The 19,785-nt window shown below is 46.2% G+C and overlaps 1 protein-coding gene across 4 annotated transcripts in view; it reads right to left on the bottom strand.

Moving 5' to 3' along the window:
• The window catches only part of NTRK3 (neurotrophic receptor tyrosine kinase 3), a 194,063-nt gene that overhangs the window by 54,930 nt on the left and 119,348 nt on the right, over positions 1-19,785 (bottom strand). The window contains exon 13 of one of the 4 annotated variants that reach the window (XM_015291984.4): positions 16,518-19,244. The exons of the other annotated variants lie outside the window; for them this stretch is intronic. Within the exon in view, the coding sequence (XP_015147470.2) occupies positions 19,126-19,244 (119 nt within the window). The 3' untranslated portion in view covers positions 16,518-19,125. Of the gene's footprint in view, positions 1-16,517; positions 19,245-19,785 lie in introns of those variants that run through there. 4 annotated transcript variants of the gene reach the window in all.

Genomic DNA, 19,785 nt, shown 5'->3' with positions numbered 1-19,785 from the left:
AGGATATTGATTTCAATTGCGGACTGCTCTGAAGTAGATGTAAACAAAGAGAGAATCAGCCCCTCAACATTATAAAAAAAAGTAGAGAAATAAATGGGCCGTTTCTTAACTCCACACAGGCTCTGAGCAGGTAGCTTTCCACTTCTGGTGGCTTTTCTCCCAGCTCTGACACGAGCAACCTTTGTGAAAAGGCCCAGGTACATACTTATGGCAGCTCGGCTCTGTGCCCAGACACTGCTTCTTTGCCAAGCTCCTCTGTCAAGGCACCCTTTTAAGGACTCAGGTTCAAAACAGTCATGACTATAAATGCCAAGCAGTACTGAGAGTCCTTCCAAAATGGCCCAAAAGCCATAGGGTTAGATGGAAAGCATATCTGAATCTCCAGGACCTGCATGGAGCAGACATAATCCTTGGCTGAGCCATCTGGGTGCCCGCACTTGGGAACAGCAGGGTCCTTCCCTCCCACTGCTTTGCAGACCCTACAAGACCACCTTACTCAGATTCTTCTCTGCACTTCTGAGGCTGTACTTCAATCTTGCTAATTCTGGATGACAGCTCAAATAGGACCTGCAGCCTGGATCTCTGATCCTTTCAAAATACCTTCCATGCATCAAGTGTACCTCTTGCAATCAGGACACCATCAGCTCCTTTGCTGTTGCAATACCATATGGAGAGGAAGCACTGAACCAAAGGGCTGCCTCTCCCTCATCAGCTAACTCCAGCCAGCCTTCGCTTACAGGAGAGCTGCTATTCAGCCAAGCAGCCCCCCAACTGCACAGAGTGCTTTGATTAGCAGCACAGAGTGACTGGATTAGCACCTGCTGAGCTGCAGTAACCAGAGCTGCTGCATCCCCAGCTCTGGTATCAGCCGCACAGCAGCAGCAACAGCCATAGCATGTGCAATGTGCTCTGAGTTAAATGTGAGCACTGAGAGATGTGTGTGTGTGGGTGGGAGCTGAGAGAAAGGCAAGACGCAACCACAACTTCAACCAAGAGATCACCAGGTACATGCCCAGATCCCACACTGCACTAAAAACCATCACCTTGGTTAGGCAGCAGGCAACGTGGGCTGGTGTAACACACCTACCAAATTTAAACCCAAGCCCAAGCAAAATTCCATTTTCCTCATTTAAAAAAAGAATCTGAACAACATTAGTGATACTTAAATGCATTTGCTACTGCCCCACAAACACTTTTTAAGGGAAAAGCTTGTCACAGCTTCAACTATCCAACACTCCTATAAAAACAATAAACCGTTTCAAGCTTCTGTCCTCCATTTCAGTCCCATAAGTCAGAGTACAAAACAACTGGTGATTATTTTTACAACGAGAACATCGTCCCATGGCTACGGGATGCAGAGCAATCTCGGCTGGGGTGCACAACAGTTTGCAGAGCTCTGCAGATGCACAGCTAACCTGGGAAGATGGCACGTGTCAAGATGTCCTTGAGTGGGGACAGACACCCCTTGTGCCCATCCACGTTCCTCCTCAGCTCCCATGGAAGCGCACAACACCAGGACTAAAATCTTATTAATGTTCTAGATGAAAGCCTTAAAAACAGAGCAATGCTTCCATCATCTCCTGCCTCCTCTCAAGTAATTTCTGGTTGATATGAGGCTGCAAAGCCAATCTGCCTCTCCAGCTTCAGCAGCCCATCTCCTGAGACATTCAGCACCAACTCCACATTCTGAGGGGACACTTGGGCTCTGCCTTTTGAATAAGAGAGTTAAATATAGAACTGGGCTTTTATGGGGAGCAAAAGAAAGGTAGAAGGATGAGAGTGGGCTGCATTTTACCCAATGCAAGGACTTTGCATTGGGTAAATGCCCAGGAGCCCCGTGACAACCATAAGTGGAAGTTTGCACAGAGCATCATCTCATTGACTCAGTGGCTCATTCCAACAGCTCTCAAAAGCTGGGATGGGGATTCCTGGCAGGGTGGGAGGAAAAGGGGTTGAGAGAAGGGAAGTGAGTCGTTCTGGCAAACGTGTTTTCTTTCCACCAGCCAGGCCCCTCGGTCCCCTGCTGCCAGAGCACTCAGAATAAAACATTAATTCAATACCACACATTTAATTACACATTATTTGAAAGTGAATTTATTTAACGGAGGAAAATAGTCTTCAGAGAGCATCTGCCTCCCTCAGACTCATGCGTCTGCAGGGAGGGGGCTTGGAGAGGAGATAGGAGGAATAATGGTTTGTTTTACATCAGCAGCTATTGCTGTTCAGCTCAGCCCTTCAGAAAGAGAGATTTTAAAGAGATAGAGTTGTGTTTTGCAGGAACTTACTGGATGATTTGATTTTCCAGCTACTTTTCACTTGATTGGAAAGCGCTGCCGCAGACAGATATCACTTGTCTTTCTTTTTTTATTATTTTTCCAAGGGAAAGGAGGGATTACTGGTGGAGGGGTGGAGGAGGAGCGGCTGCCCCTTGAGAGCCCATGCAGTAGTCAGATTTCAGGCTTAAGGCTTTAACAACGCAGTAATCAGACACTTAGCAGCATCCTATTGCTGAGATGGATAATCACAATAAAGCTGGAAGGGACCAGCTCTCAGCAGCCTTAAGACTGTCTCCCACCAGGAACGCAGAGGCTTACCTTCTGCCCCTGAGCTCTCAGAGCCTCTTGGTTATTGGCTTCCCCAGCATGCAGATTCACTACCACAGGTCTGCCCGTGCTGCTCCAGCAAGGACCGGGTGATCACTACTGCCTGGTACCAAGGCTTGCATTTCCCAAGTCAGATCCCCACTGCAGAGGAATGGGGAAGCTCCAGCACCTGGCACGGGTGTCCCCTCCTTGGCTGCATACAAATCACGCTGAACCATTTCAAAGCCAGAGAAGAGCTGCTGGGTTCACGTGAGCCTTTCTCCCCAGAGGATATTCCACCCACTCCTTGATTTGGGAGCAGCACCAGAACCTCCCTCCTCTTATTGACAGCTTTGATGAGACAGCAATTCCCAGCTGGTGTGATGGAAAACCCCACCTCTAGTAAACAGGCAGTGGGACCTGCTGATATCCCTGCAGCAGTGAATCTCTGAGCACTGGATGTCCCAAGGTGAACCCATTGCTCTTTTCACCAGCCAAATCCTGCTGGTGCCATCCCAGTCCCAGCAGTCACTCAGCCACGCTGCAGTTTGCATGTGGATGCAGGTAGGTATTGCAGCACTGGGTTCGGGGCTCAATGTTAAGATTTTCCTTGCAATTTTGAGGATGAAATCAGTTTGGATACTGCCGTTTCAGTGTTGTCCAGTTTCTGGACTGATCCATGGTTTGAGGTTCTAGCCACTGGTTCTACTTCATCTGATTCTGCTGCCACCATCTTCCATCATCAGCTCTTAACCTTAACCCGCCCCTACCACAAATGCTAACAATTCCCTCACACGACAGTTTCAGATGTACTGAATGCATTCTGCGGAGAGGACCTCGTTTTTTGTGTTTTTGAACTGGAGCAGCTCCAGGTAGGCTGGAAATCCTCTGATCTCATCATAATCACAAAGGAAAAGGACAAATTTGGATAAAACGTAGCATTTTCTGCTCTTGTTTTGTTTTCTCTTTTGCTTTCACTCCTGGGAACTTTGGGTCCCTCCATCTTTGCCTGCCCCATGCCCAGTCCTTCTCCCACTGAAGATGTCCTTTGGTTGTCATTAACGAGTGGCTAATGCAGCCAAACTCATGGAACAAGAAAATTCCAGAAGCGAGGCCATACGGAGTGAAAACATGAAGTGCTGAAAGACAGAGCTCAGGCTCAAGTTATGACTTCATTAAAAGCCTCTCTCCAATTTGCCCAATTTCCATCTCTCTCCTTCCTTCCCCTTCCTTCTTGCCTCCTCCAACTCCCTTTCTCCTAGGACTGACACAGGAGGTGCACTGCTGTCTATGGCTTGATGAGGTGTTCCCTCAGACTCATGTTTTCCTAACACCTCAAACAGACTTTCCTTGTCTTTGTTTCTGCCTGAGGTTTCCTTGGTTCTCTCACTACTCGTTCCGTTTGCACAACGCCATCCCTTTTTTCATTTTGCCAACTCCTCCTGCAGAAGGAAACCCCTGAAGGAGGAGTAATGCGAGACATCTCTGCCTGTTGGGCTCCAAAATTACAGTACAAAAGAATTAGCTAATCTGATAGGGACAGCAGCTGGTCCTCATTCAGACGTCCAAGTCTGTGAGGTGCTGGGCTTCTTCTCCTTTTGCTGGTGTTTGAGTTAGTCACAGGTAGGACTTGATGAATGTTGGGCTGGTGCTTCTGTAATGTTTCATGCAAAGAGAAATCTCCCCGTCCTCTTCGGAACTACTTAAGAAACCACATGCTCTTATTAGGACACTGCTCTTCGTTCCCTGATTTTATTGTATCTCCCCATGTCCTGTCCTTATTATAATTACAAAAGAGATTCTGTCGTGGTTTATTGTCTCTGACATTCCCAACACAGGGAGAAAACAGGGTAATAAAGCACCATAAATTTGTCCATTTTCTGTCTGCCATTCTTCAGCGATGTCTCACGCCATTATGAGCCAGACAGTTGGGGTAAATTTTCACAGAAGAACATTAAAAACCGCACTGTGTGCAGAAGGAAAAAGAAATCCATCAAGTTTTCTCCTGTGCCAAAACATGAGTGTCTGTACCAGGGGAAAAATAACCGGTTAATTCTTCTTACGGACCGTGGTGAGGCTCAAGAAAACATTCTGCAGTGCTGGTAGCCTCAGAAGACATGATTAATTGCAGATGGTGAAAAGGTGCATGTTCAGCTTTAACTGAACTACGTGTGAGGATCGGATGAATGCTAAGTTGGTATTCAAGACATGGGGAAGAAACCTACAAGGATCTTCTGCTACAAAAGCAAGATTATATATATATATATATATGTAGATACATACACATTCATGTATATATCGTATATGGCTTAACAGCTTAAGTTTAAAACCTGTGTATTGATGTTTTATAGCAAGAACATACTGCAAAATAAGGAGTAAAAAGGAAAAAAAAAGGAAAGGAGCAAAATAAGCAAGATTGCTGTGAAAGGAGGGAAAGGGAAATAACATTTTGCAGTTAGCTGAGGAAACAAAGGCACGAAAGGGATCTTCACTGCACTCCCCAAGGCTGGCAATAGTGATCTGTGGATGGATATATGTGGGTGGTGTAGCAGGGCACAGAGCAGAGAATAATGGTGGAATGATCTCTGTAATACATCTGCTTTTTTTTTCCTCCTTACTCGCCTTGGACAGGTGTTGTTTAATCGGAAAATGGCCTGAACAAGAGTATTTATGTTGCTTTCCTGAATTGTCTTAATTGGAAGGCCACCAGCAGATATTGGAATGGTAATATGGAAAAATCAGAGGCCCATTTCCATTCATTTACTCCACCAGGCTGCCTGCAAATCCTGTTTCATTATTGCCATCTGAGCTTGGACAGTGATCCAGCTTGTATTTTACAGGTCATCCTGATGCCTTTTTCTTTATCAATCGAGTTTAAATCAAGCCCTTAACCTTTCCTCAGGGCAGAGATTGTTCAAGTGATGGGCAAACCCACACAAACTGGTATCTGAGAGCATATGAGCACTCAAAGTTCAAGCCTTCACTTGCATCTACACAGCCTGCAAACAGGGCTCACGTCCAGTCTCTGTCACAAGGTCTCCCAGTCTAGAAATTGGAATTGTAGAGACAGAAGAAAAATTTTAAAATAGCAAAGGCAAAAAGAATTACTGAGCTGTTCAATATGACATCTTCCTTCTTTTAACTCCTTCCAAAAATGAAAAGATTCTCGTGCAGTCCAGCTTGCTTCATTTATCCTTTCTTCGTAGGCAAAACAGTGTCTCTGTTGCCTAACTTGCAGTCTCCCCATGTGCCATCTCCTCTGCTGTGGGAGTGTTCCCTGTGCTGCTCATGGCACTGCAGGAGGGTCCACTTCTCTCTCTTGGGATTCCTCTCCCAAGCACATCCCAAAGAGGAGATCACTGGGCATATGCGGGACCTTGGCCATGCTTGGTGCTGATGGACTTTGATGAACTCCCATCCACGGTGCTGTAGTAGAGGTGACTGTCTCCTGCTTTCAGTGCTCCCTTGCAGGCCATTAGCAGGCATTACAAATAACACAAATGATTAAGACTGACCTCCAGGAAGCATCATTTTCAACCTCTTTCCAATTGGAAATGCTTCTGGCAATAACAATAGCTCCTTTCTGTCTTATGCTCTTCGGACAAGATTTCTTTGCAGACTTATTTTAAATGCCACACCAACATTTCTGCTCTCAGTCATTAATCTGCGGGGCCAGTCCATGTCAAATACTTGCTGAAGATCTCAGTGAATTATACCTGCTGAGCTTCCCATATAGATATATATATAGTGGCAGTTGGATCCTTGGGGAACCCGAGCAAATCAGGTCAGTGTGGTCCCCCAGTACTTCAAGCCACACAAGTTTGGCCTTCACAGGGTGTTGTTTTCCCAGCTGTTCTCCCACAGCATCCCTTCAGGCTTAAGATTTCCAAGAACTTTCCAGAGCAGATATTAAACTCATTGGACCATATCTTGTCCCCATAATGCCCACCACCTTCCAACCCTCATCAATCAGGTCCATTTTAGACAGGCAAATTAAAATGTCAAAGAAGAGCTCAGTGAGTTGTGTGCACGCTCACATGTGTGGATATTACAGGATGTGCTCTCCATCTGTAGGGGATGCTCACCTCGTCTGGTGCCCTTCAGCAGTTAGCCACTGATATGGGGAGAGCTTCCTCTTCATCCTCTATAATGTTGGTTGCAATTTCAGCAGATGAAAAACATTTAACAATCCTTTTCTCCTCTTATCACTGACATAAGCTGGTTTTTGTTCTCAGTAGCCGGTCTAAGTTCTCCATACATCACTCCTGAGATAAGCACTCACTCCTCTCCTCCATATCCTCTGTATCAGCTCAATGTTCTCCAAGTCCATCCTTGCTGTGATACTAATTTCGTTGTCTCTCACAGATATTTGCGTGCAAAAATACCTCGCTGTCTGAAATATGCCCTCAGCATCCCATATGCCTTTTACTTTCCATCCCTTTGTTTTCTGCCCACTTTCTTCTTCCTCCCTTCTGTTGTCCCTGTGATATTTCAGCAGTGCCCCATCACGATCTCTCCATCTCTTCCATAACCAGCCCACGAATCTTATTCTTTTCATCCCTTCTTTTACTTCCTTTCTTTTTTACTAGACAGAATGTTTAGAGCAGCCTTCCCAACTGGACCTTAAAGACCCTCATTAAAGCTCGGCCAGCTTTCTCAACTCATTTTGAATTCCCTGTGCACCCGCTCACTGAAAGGCCAGTGGTTTCGTACGGCTGCCCTTTCCGCAGACCCTCCTCGGCACTTCAGCTCTGCAGGGAATATAATCACTGCATCCTAGATGCTCTTCAATTTCAAGTGTATTTATTACAGCTGCTCAATTTCCTTTAATCTGCTTTTTCTTCTTCTCCTCCCCCTACGATTGCCTTCTTTTCACTGCAGTAGAAGTACACTGTAGGAGGTTTTTCCCTCTGCCCCTCACTGCCTGCTCCAGACCCATCCCGGCACTGACTCACACTCAGTGCCCCATGCACTGATTATCATTCGTTACCCATGTGGCTTCCTGAATGTGCTGGGCCCTTTGGAAACAAGTGCAAGCACCGCACAGAGCTGCTCCCACTGCTGAACCCATAGGACAGGAGGGGGAGAAGCAACACTTCCATGCACAAATCACCTGTGTCATCTGCACCGAGGAACTCTCCTGCAACAGCAAAACCATAACGACAGAGAGTGCCTGCGTCTGCCAGAGCCTTGTAAAACAGCACACTGCTGGGGGTTTGAACTGTGTTCTTATGTAGGGAATGCGTGTCTCATAGGAAACAAGGTTGAGCGTAAAACCACAAACGTCCCTGCAGAGCTGGAGCAGCCAGAAGAGCTCCAGTTGACATGGAAGACAGCTACATGCTTTCCTATATGTTAAGCTGTGTGAGCACACATGCACACGGTGGTTTAATTGGTGTATTAATGTATTACAACTCTGACACAAACAAACAGGGACTGCTTTCACAAGCTAGAAAATCCTTGAGTACATCGTAATTAGCTGGGCTTGTTAAAGCACTTAATAAGCAAGAGACGGCATGTGTCTGATGGCCCTGCACCTTGGCTCAGTGGGAAAGCCAGGCAAGAAGTGCTTAAATATGAAATGAGTTCAGTGCTGAGATGAACTCATAAGAAATATTATTCCATCTCTGTCACAGAGAGCTTCTGACCAGAGCAGATGCATCAGATACCAGTGCCAGGGTCACAGGCTTCCCTGGTCACAGTCCCTGTGCCTCCCTGGGGCCTCGTTTCTGCCTGGCCATGCACTCCCATGTGCTCCTCCAGGCATCAGCTTGAAGATGGCAACATCCTGTGCCTCAGATTCCCTTTCTGGGAATGGCCACCATACTATAGCCTCAGCCATAGCAAGTCTTATTGACTACTGATTACAAAGGTACCTCAACATTCTTTCTCAGGCAGTTCATTGAGGACTGTCAATGTATTTGGCGGTATGTCAGCCTCTAGCATGAGATGGGATATGGGTAGGGGAATGCAATCACGTAACTCCATACAACACGGCAGTCTTGCCTCAACTGTCACCAGCTCACTAAGAGTCCCAGAGTAGCAAGAGATGGAAAATCACCCAAAATGCAGCCCAAAAGCTCTCTGTCCAACCAGCATTACCAGGACCCCTGCTGTGAGTACCCTTTTCTCACTCCTTGAGGAGCCCTCCCTGGAGGGGAGCACAAAAACTCAGCACAAAAACTCAGCACAAATGGAAGCAGAGGACCTCAGGGTTACACAGCATCCCCGAATGCAGAATGGCAGGCCATGCCTTTGTTTTATTCCACATTTCAGCATGCACACAGCCCAACCCATGCACTCTGCAGCCACGCTGTCTCTGGGCAGCACTGAATTTGATCCTTCCCTCTACATCCCCAAGCACAGCAGCAGCTCTGAGAGGGAGGGCAGAGAACAGCCCTTAAACACACCCTCCATGCAGCCTATCACAGGCCTTGGCATCTCTGTGGCTATTCCTAGATCCCTATTGGATTCTTCTTTTCATCTTTGTTCAGCCTCCTGTTCTAGTGCTGAACCCCAGGCCTGCTGCCTCCGAGCTTCCTCCAAACGCTGCATTCATCCATTTTTAAAGGTGACCTTCCAACTTTAAAGGAAGTTTGCAAGCCTCACTGCCTTCATTTGCCCTCTCCTTTTCAACCGCCTCTTTATTATGAATTGAAAGGAGCCCGAAAGGTTTCTCCATTAAAAAATAAAATCTCTAGGAAGAGCACAAGTTTCCCCATCACTTCTCTCCCAGTTTCTGCAGCAGCCTCCTTGGCTGTCTCAGCACTCACTGCAAGCTGCCAGCTCTCATGCTGAAACCACCCCATCCCCATGGATGCCCGCATCCGCACTCCCCTGCCTCGTGCTGTCACTGCAGTTTGCCAAAGCTGTGCCCTGAAATCCTCCAGGTAAAAAACAACCTTGGAGGAGGCAGGGGTGGAAGCGGGGTTATTTTTAACTTGGACCAACGCTAAAGACCTGGGTTAGACTGCGGCCTCGTAAGCACAAATGAAGGGCAGCAAATAAATGTTCTCTTTATCTCACCTTGTTGCCAGAGCTGCATCCTACCAGCCCTGGAGCCATGTAGTGATGGAAAGCGAAGGTGTCTCCAGCCCTTAGCAATAATCATGTTACTCTTACCAATGAACTGGTCACAGTAATTAAATAGGCAGTAACAAAGCAATACAACAGTTTCCTGTTGCTGTCATGCAACACTCAGCCATTTAATCAGCGCAGATGGGGCCTAAGTTTTTACAGAAATATAACTGAGATAGGGAAAAACTAAAGTTCTATAAAAAGAAATCTCAACTTCCAGCCCTTCTCTTAGATTACGATTTCAAACAGAAAACAAATACACAAACCAACCAACCAGTCCCTCTGCCATCCCAGCTTTCACTTTTTTGGCTCTGAGTTCTGGTGCTGAGATGATACCGGTTATCTTCAATATTTCTTTTTGCCAAGAGATCAGGCCACCACAAACCAGTGCTATGCAGCAACACTCTGGATTTAGTCATGGGCACCAGCCTCCATCCAAGAAGCAGTAGATGCTTTCTGTGCTATGGCCATTTGACTGCCAGGAACCACCAAGCTTCAATCTCCATCCAAGCCCATGTGCCTGGCAGCCCTGCTGTGCTCTCATATGCTCACTGGTACATACTCTTTTACTTCTTTAAAGACCAACCGTCAAGCAGTAGAACAAGTTGCACAGCAGATTAGATTTGTCTACTGAAAATAGGGAAGCACTTTAATTACACTGTCTTAAAGAGGAGGGAGGGTTTCCCAAAGCAAAAGCAGAATCATGAGGATAAGGTGCTAGCAGGTCAAGATTTAGTACAATAAACAATGGAGGGTTCCTTGCTTCGCACCCTCAGCTTTTCCTCAGTTCTGATGCTGGGTTTCATCTTTGGGATATGAATGATTCATGGAACCTTAAAATATGTATATAACCCATATCTCCTAGAAGAAAAGTCTTTATTCAGGGGTTGCGAGGGAGCAGTGTGTGTGATACCTGCACTTGGGCTGGGATGTCCCTTAGGAAAGGACCCTGATGGCTCCCTGCTTCTTTCTGGACCCAGAAGCTGTTCTGAGCTTGAAGCTGAACTGTGGGAGAGCTCAGCTCTGCCTCTGTGACACAGGGATGTGCTTGCGGGTCTCAAGAACTGCACGCCTGAATAGTGACTCAGAGCCAGGATCTCATCCATCCCCAGCAGCAAGTGTACAAATACCACCAGTGCACTACAAGGGATTTAAATGATTTATGCAAGACTACAGTAGGGGAAGCTGCAGCAGAAACTTACCTTGATGTCACACATTAATCCGCTGAGGACTTCACCATCCTGACTTCCAGTTCTCTGCCTTGGGCAGATGATCTCATTTACCAATGGTGTCTCTTCTCTTGGAAACCCCATACAACACTTCTGCCAACAACATTCAATTCCTAATGTGCATGCAAACACAGACATACACGCATCCCTGCTCCACGACCAGCAAACGTTGACTCAGATCTCCAGACATGAACGCTACTTCAGAAAACTCCAAGGATGTAACACCAATGTACCCTCCTTTCCAATCAATGACTCCTCCCAATGCTGACGGATCTGAGAGCAGGCAAACCTGAGCTTCACTATGTCATAAGCTAATGCACAGACCTGTCCCAGAAGGTCGTTAGAGGGACCATCCAAATATTTTTTCAGTGCTTCTTTCAGGATGAAGGAGCAAGGTTTGTGTTGCATCTACAGCTCACCAGTACTGCTTATTCTTCCTGTTTGGACTCTTAGATAATTCCTTCTTCATGATGGACGTTGTCATTCCTTACCCATTCAGGGATTCCCAACAGATGCTCAGGAGTCTTCTTTACTTCCTAAAGGTCTCTCTGCTATTTTTGGTGGGAGATATTCTCCTTCCTTTGCAAAGCTAAGTATCAATCTGCCCATGTTCTTTGAGGCTCAGGCCAGCACCACTGGGTCTGGGAAAGGACATGTGGAACAAGATTAGATACTTCATGCTCTACTGTCACGTAAGAGTGCTTAAGGACATACCTAGAACAGAACCCAACTCTCAGGAGTCTCCCCTGTTATTAACAGGATTAAACAGAACCTTCTAGTCACAAAACAATATTTTCATCCAAGATACACGGGCAGGAAGTTTGCTGTCTTCTTCTGAAGGTTAAGCCCAGCCTCCAACAGCACTTTGCTCCTCTGGTTTTCAGCTCTCCCCCAGTGCTGGATCTGCAGCATTTCCAGCCAGAAGAACTCCCATCCATTCCCTGAACAGGAACTGACAGTTTCTCACTGGTACCATCTCATGCAGGCAGTTATCCTTTATGCATTTAGACCAGATCCATCAAGATAATTCCTTCTAGAGGTCTGAATTCAGTGCATCACACACAAAAGCTCCCTGGGAGGAGAAAAATTGACACTTACCTGTCTTTAAGTGAGTCCTTTCTCAGTTGCCTGTAACATCTGTGCACTGTGAGATGTGATGGTTTTGGGGGCTGTGTATCTTTGGAGTTGTTCTAGAAGCACTGAGCACAGGAGTGGAGCTTAAATGCTCCTAAACTTGCAATCCCCTCTAGCATCAGTCAATGAGCAAATGTGTCTCAAACCTGCAGCCACTCTCACTACAGTAAGGGGACTTAACCAGGCGCTACCAGGCTGTGCTGTGCACAGTAGCTCCTACGATCCCCAAATATTGCTGGGAACTGATGCAGCAAAATGAAAAGCCTGATGCCACTTTAAATCCTGGCTATTGGCACCAGGGGCTGAATCCCTGCAGGACCAGATCCTGGACACATGCAGAGCATCAGCAGGGAAGACCGTGACCGCCTTCTCTGTTGTATCACACGTTGCAATACTCTCAATTGCCTCCTCAAAACAGACTGTGTATATCCCCACCCCCACCTCAATTATCTTAATAAACAGCCTGGACACACCTCTCACTCACTTAAGATAATGACCTGGCCGTGATTAGCTCCTTCAGACTTCCTGGCAGTTCACTGAGCCTAATGTGACTCCAGTCTGGCTGTTTCTGCCTTCTCAGGAAGAGGCTGACCTCTGGCAGCAGCTCTCTGCCATCTGCAGGTAGAGACCCATGCACAGATCGAAGGCTGCTCCCAAAAACCAGGCTGGAGCCATGAAGGCTGAAACTATTCCATTTGCCATAGGGAGCCATACTTTCTCTTCCAGCAGACAGACCTGGTGGGTTGGTATCTGTCCCAAGATACAAGATGGAAACACAGGGGTAAGGACAACCCCAAATAGGGGATTGCAGAAGAACACCTCTGCATGTTATCTTCCTGGCTGCCTATCAAACATTCACTTTCCCAACCTGAGAGCAAAAGCGACACCAGTCAGCCTGTCTCACAACATGAATATTTGAAGCAAAACCTTGGAGGAGAAAGGCCAAATAGTCTGAAATCATAGGCAAATCCTTAAAAGAAGCCTTCTTATCTGCAGAAATCAGGAACAGGTCACAAATGACTCAGTAGCAGCAGAGCAAATCATTTAACCAGTGCTTGGAACAAATCACTATGCTTTGTAGAGAGCAACCCAAATTTATTTCTGCTGATTAGTCAGCAGTTATACTCACAAGTACAAAATTAATACTACAGTTCACTTGCACTTTGCTTCACTGCTGGAGACCATCATCTTCTCTTACCTAAGAAATCACCTCACATCTATTTATTGGTTTGGGATTTATCCCAATTCTTAACTTGACAGATTCAAAGACAGTACTCCACCTCAAAACCCTGTCTTGAAAAACCCAAGTTAACACTGCTTTTCATTTCTTTACTGATCTCAATAGAAGCAGGCACTTACCAATTCTCTGGAAGCCATTTACCAAATCCCAACAAGGAAGATGGACAAACAACCCCCAAAACTGCTGTGGTCCATCCAAAGAGGTGAAAATCAGAACTGAAGAGTGACATCAAGAACTGAAGCAACCAAACTGAGCTCCCAGCAGAAGCAGAGGCAGCATATTTGCCATTGTGTGCCCAAGATGTGTCTTTCCCATCTGTCAGCATACAGGGCTAAGGAGTAAGAGAGTACCAAAGAGCGTAACACACATCACTCACCTTCGTGGTGCTGCTCTGCAGAAATTGCACTTCTAGAAACACAAAAGAATCTACATTGGACAAGTGACCTTTTTTTTTAACCATGGACTTCCTCCGTTGCTTTCTGGGCGTCAAGTTCAAGCTAGTCATAGGTTGAATTTACGTGAATCCCCATTGTATGGACATGGGGCAGGATGTCCTATGGCCTGCCATACATCCCTGCAGTGCAAGAAGCTCAGGCTGTTGGAGACACGAGGCTGGCAGCCAATGCTTTGATGCAGAGCCTGGCCACACCAGGCCAGTGGTTGACACCACCAAGGAACCTGCCCATCACAAGGAGGGGGTGGGAGGACACCAGGGAAACCAAGGAAAAAAAAAAAAAAAGGCAAAGCAAAATGCACCATGACAGGAAAGAAAGACACTCTGCTGCACTAGATAAAACACCTTTTCCAGTTGTGTGCATTGTGGTCTTCCATCACATTCTTCCCCCTTCAGAGTGGAGGTGTTTATTTTCCCACAGGTTCCTAACTTTTTCTGCCAAAAGCTCAGGGCCTGGAGGCACTGAAGACACAGTTAATAAGGACTCTTCAGCTTATTGCCTAAACCCCACCAGAAGCACTTCCAAATGTTAAACAAAAATAAATTCACACAGCATTGATTTCTTGCGTGCCCTCTTCCCACTGCTCATCCAGACCTGTGTTTTTAGTCTTTACTGCTGTGTCTAGGCCTCCTTATCCTCTGCTAATGCCCAGGCTTAACCCTGAGGATCTGCAACCTGCTCCAGGTACAGATCAGAGCAGAATGGTGATGCACTGCTGAAATGGCAGAAGCACTTTCTTCCAACTATCCATGGCTCCTGGGACATCTGTCCCGCTGTCCTCCCCTTCCACAACCCAGCATGTTCCACAACCCAAATGCTGGGAAGGCTAAAGGCCTGGTGGTGGTAAAGTAGACCACCTTCAAAAGGGGCTCCAGACTCTTGGGAAGGAAGGGCTGACTCCGTAAACACACATCTAAGTAAACAAAAGAGCAGCAAAAAACTCAAGACTCATCCCGTGCAGCTGGAATGAGCAGCTATGGAGACTCACAACACACAGCAGGACCAAAATACCTTGATAAAAACCTTCATCATGACGCACATCAAACACTCGTCTGCAGCAAATCCAAGCCCAAAGCGCACTGCCTCTTTTGTGCAGAGTATTACTGTGCCAGAATTGTCCTTTGCCCACCATACTCAGTTCGGGTATAAAGTAAGTCATGACTCCATATTATTAGAGTAACACAAAGAAACAACATGTCACTTCACTGCCTGATCACCTGCAGCTTCCACACTGCAAGGGCTGGGAAGGCAGGACTGTCATTTACAGGAGGAGCTGATATACACCACTACCTGCATCCTACCAAACCAGCACCCAAACTCATTCATTAATAAGCACTGTAAATAGCTCAGAAGCCACCAGAAGACAACGTAGAAAGGGAGAGCAGAACAGCAATATTGACTCGTGGTCCTGCTGCCTCGAAGAACATGAGTACATCAGGTAACAGAGGTGACCAAGAAGCAAGCACATGGAGAAACCAGTGCCCAACCCCTCCATAACACATGTAGAGCCCTGGAGCAGAGTTATGCTAGCTCCTTGGGAACTGGTAGCAATAAAAACACCATGGGAAATCATACACAAGGAATCGGTTGCCCTGAAATACAAAGCAAGTTGGACTAAGGCTGACCACATCAGCAGCCCAACTAGTTAGCTAATCAAGCCTTTGTGCACAGTGTCACTGGGCTGTGAAACCTGATAATAGACCCTGCAGTGGCTGGGAGGATAACACAGAGTTTTCATCACCTGTTTGCTTCCCAGAGCTCAAGAAGGAGAGGGAAACAGGGATGATATCCAATGCAGCTCAGCTGGCCAGCCCATGTTATTTGTCAGGAGACAACCATTTGTCCCAGGCATTGTAGACATCCCTGAAAAGATAAAGATCTCAGCCATCACCAATCCTGTGAACAACACCCAGTCACTTCTAGAGACATCCTTATTAAAAGGCAAAGGCAAGCAGAAATTTACTCGGTGTCATTTTGAGACATTTGCCTGAAATTCATGCCAGGAAGTTACAGCAACAGAAAGATGCTGGAACACGTTTTTAACTTTCTCGTCAAAATTCTCACCAGCTTTTCCATGAGTGTTCCAGCACCATCCACCAATGTCAGCTCAAACATACCCTCAGCCTCATGCCCACAGTCACTTGCAGGCTGGCGCAGAAGCCTTAAGTCACATAAATAACTTATCCTGTTAGCAATACTAAGACACAGCCACTAAGACATATCCTCGAGCCAAGCCATGCAAGCTGCAGAGCAGCTCTTCTCTACTGGAGCATCCAACCATCCTTATGTGAACTTCCAAGGAGGAATCGCTCGTCTGTTCCCCACTGCCTCTACATCACAAGCATCTTTCCTAGTGCAAAACAAGAGGGACATCTGCATAGCCAAGCAGCAACAGCACATCCTGAAAAGCACATCGCAGCTGGATTGACCTTTTAGTGCCAAGATCCCTGAGAGATAAGGCTCCTAATAAAACACTTTCCACTGAGTGCAGAAATTTGCGTTGGCAAATCCTAAGACCGTCTCCCAACAGCACCACCTTCACCCTGAGGATATGACCATTTTGAGCTACGAAAGCCAACGTGTTGTCAACTGAGATCAGCAGCAGAGAGACAGGAGCAAGAGCTACACCTGAGCAACATCCACATCAGAGCCACAAATCCCACCCCCACATCCCCACTCTCAAGATGAAAACAAACCAGACTCCCCACGCATGGGACATCTCATGAAGAAGTGGACTATGGGACGTGTCGTTCTGAATATTTATTTATTTTGTCTTCAAAGAAGAGGCCTGATGCAGCTGTTTCGTTAGAAAATAAAGTGTTTATTAAGAAACTAGACATTGAACACCCCTATAGTCTCTGTGAAAAGGGACCGTCCCATTTCCCATTAGCACAGGATGATAGTTATGGCGAGATAAGAATGCTCAAAGATGGAGGAGTCGCACTGACGGGAAATGAGGTAATGATTTACAATAATTAAAAATAAAATAAAATGTAAAAAAAAAAAAGAAAAGAAAAGAAAAAGAAAAAGAAAAAAAAAAACCAACATCCTTAGACTTGCTACTTAAAGCCACCAATCACAAACAGCCATGACTGGCTTCCGTTTTCAGCATTGAGGAACCAGAGACTGTAACTGGTGTTAAACAAATTGAGACATTGATCACAGTGGGGAGAACTGCTTTAAATTATGCTGTACGGTCCGGAGGATTTCTTCTAAGCAGAGACGGACCTGAGCTGCAAAATTCAACCCTTCCTCTGCTAGGGTGTTCAGATATAGGCTTCTGGTTCGGGCCCATGGATGTGTCTCTACGGCTGATACACACAGTTGAGAGCAGAGTCCCCTGAACGGTGCTAGGGAGAGGATACAGCTCAGACAGACGAGGCATCCCCCGGTCAGATGGACGACTCCCAGCAGATGGGGAGTTCAGTTTGGACAAAGCACCCAGAGATCCACGCGCTTCGGGAAGCTCCTCCTCGCTCCGTGTGCAGAATCGCGATGTAATTAAATGGCCACAGGTCTTCTCTCAGTGCACCTCTTTGTGTTTCCAGCTTCGGTGCAGGCTGGAAACGTCGCTGGAGTTTGGTCATGGTTTGTGAAGTGGTCCAACCTGAACCGGGCCTCCTCGTCGTAAAGCAGATGCCCCCATAAGGCATGTCCGTTAACTTAAAGCAATCTGCCACCATTTCTCCTGTACTCTTCTATTGCACTTTACCTTTTTATGTGAGCGAACCAGGAAAAGAAGCAAGAGAACGGAACGCTCCCAGGGACATCCCTACAGGAAAGCTGATAATGAAACCTCCTGGCTGTCCCCAGGGTGGTTCATGCAGGTCACCTGTAAAGGCAGGATGAGGCAGAACATCCCATTCTGAGGCTTCTCCCCAGTTCTGCTGGACAAGGACTGTGATTCTTTCCAGTGGCAGTAACCCTTCTGGGCTGGTAATATGGAGACATCTCTGGTCATAAGGTCATCTTGGGCCATCGAGAAGGCAAGCAAAGCAGAGTGGCTGGTGAGCAAGCTCCTGGTTCAATACTTCTCTCAGAAAAAAATCTGGCCAAGCCTGAAGCTTTCAGGAGGTTTTTTGTTTTGTTTTGTTTTGTTTTTTTCCTTTAGAGAAAATCTGCTTTGCTTATAGATTTTCACTGATACGTGTGAGCAAATCTGTATTTCCCCGTACACATGACATCCAGAGAGTTGAAGGAAAGCCCTGCAAGTTGCCACAAGGGCAGCTGGCTTCTCTTGAGAACAGGATCAAAGGGTTTATTTTTCCATCTGAGAGGCTTTGGATGAAGTAAGACAAAAGTGGGAAGGGAGAGGGGGAGAGAATACGAATGTTGGCCAGAGAACAGGATTGATATTCCTGTTTATGCCACAGAAGAAGCAACAGAATACTTATTTTTCCTCCCCTTGAGTCAGTCTGTCTCAAGCTGATCGTTCTGGGAATGTGACTGGGTTACAATCAATCTCTACATGGGTAGAAATACAGGATAGAGCTAAATGGGGCTGGAAAAGGTCCAGCAACTGCGTGCGTCTGATATGCTTTTCCACTTTGCTTACTGCCCTAGTCCTGGCAAGGACGCGGACCCTCCTGCGCTATGGATTCTCCATCCACGCGGGAAGTCCAGACACCTCCTCAGATAAAGCTCATCATTCAAGCAGCAGGGAGAGACCAGAGCACGACAACGATATAGTCAGATCCAACGCGCTGCTCTAACACACACAGACAGACAGACAGACAAAAAAGCCTCCTAGAATATGTGCACTTCAAAGATAACCACATTCTCTTCCTGTCAGAGAAGTAAGATTTCCTTTCCGTTATCATTCCTTCCGACATTAATTTCTGTGCAAGGACTGGGAGCGGGGCTGCCTTTGCTCTTACCAAAAGTCTTCGTTCTGCTTTAGGTTCTTCCAAGCTCCCGCCTCATCGCTCTGGGAGAGCTCCCATCGCGGTGCCACAGTAAGAGGTGACGGCGGCATTCACTGGGTGGTGCGAAGACACAAGCTTACAAGGAAAACTCCAAGCAGGGAGGACATGACTAAAGATGTCAGTTTGGTTGGCTTGGTTGGTTTTGTTTTGTGTTTTATTTTAAAGCAAAAAGTACAATTATTTACTGTGTTATTAGGATGACTCCTCTCAATTGAGTTTAATTTTCTTTATTTGCTCTCATTGCTGCTGTTGTGCCTTGCAGGAATATTTAACGAACACAGCGACCATTGGAGGAAAAGAACAACCCTGTTATCTGGTGACAGAAAACCACAGTTTCAGTTGGCTTTAACGTGTGTACAGGCAGGGCTGTAGAGTCCTATTAGGAGGAGACCTCAATCCATACAGACCACGCTTACTGCTTCCCACCATTTTGAGGGCACAGCCTATAAACTTGACATCAGAACAGGGACTTTTAAGGAGTTTTTAAAAGCCATGACGTCCTTTGCTGAAATAAACACTGACATCCTCAACATAAATGCCTTGGTTAAGAGGTTTGGAATGTCCAGGGAGGCTTATTGGATTCAACATAATTTCTCTGAAACCTAAAGGGGGAAAAAAAACAGAAAAAAGAAAAAAGCAAAATAAAGTAAACGAAAAAATAAAAAAGAGCAAAACTAGAAAAAAAGAGAGAGATATCGACACACATGTAATTATTAAAAAAGAATCAAATGAATAACCAGCAAACGGCTGCAGTTAAATTAAAGCCAAAACACCCTCTCCGGGCAGGGCTATCTCACTCTCTCTTTCTATCAAGACCAGGCTTTCACTCCTCCTGGTGCATGCAAGCACAAGTGCTCTGAGGATAAGGAACATGCAAGCAGTCTGGATGGAGAACTGGGAACAACTCTCTTCCAGAGGTTTCCACTAATCACGGGTGGAAAAGTCCTGTTTCCTACCTAGTCCACCTTTCTGCTGGGCTGGGATTGAGGAAAATGGAGGAACCTTCCTAGATCTACCCTTCTTTAGTAATTTATTTAGTGTTGCTTAACATTCCTGAGACAAAAGTGTCTGAGGAGACCTGACTCTCATAACCCATAGAATTTCTTAGCCTCTTCTTTCTGCTGTGAACCTCTGTTTACTACC

This window comes from Gallus gallus, chromosome 10 (assembly GCF_016699485.2).
Source record: "Gallus gallus isolate bGalGal1 chromosome 10, bGalGal1.mat.broiler.GRCg7b, whole genome shotgun sequence".
In the NCBI taxonomy this organism is placed as follows: domain Eukaryota; kingdom Metazoa; phylum Chordata; class Aves; order Galliformes; family Phasianidae; genus Gallus; species Gallus gallus.
The sequence above is the reverse complement of the archived record's forward strand: the minus strand, read 5'-3'. Positions and strand labels throughout refer to the sequence as shown.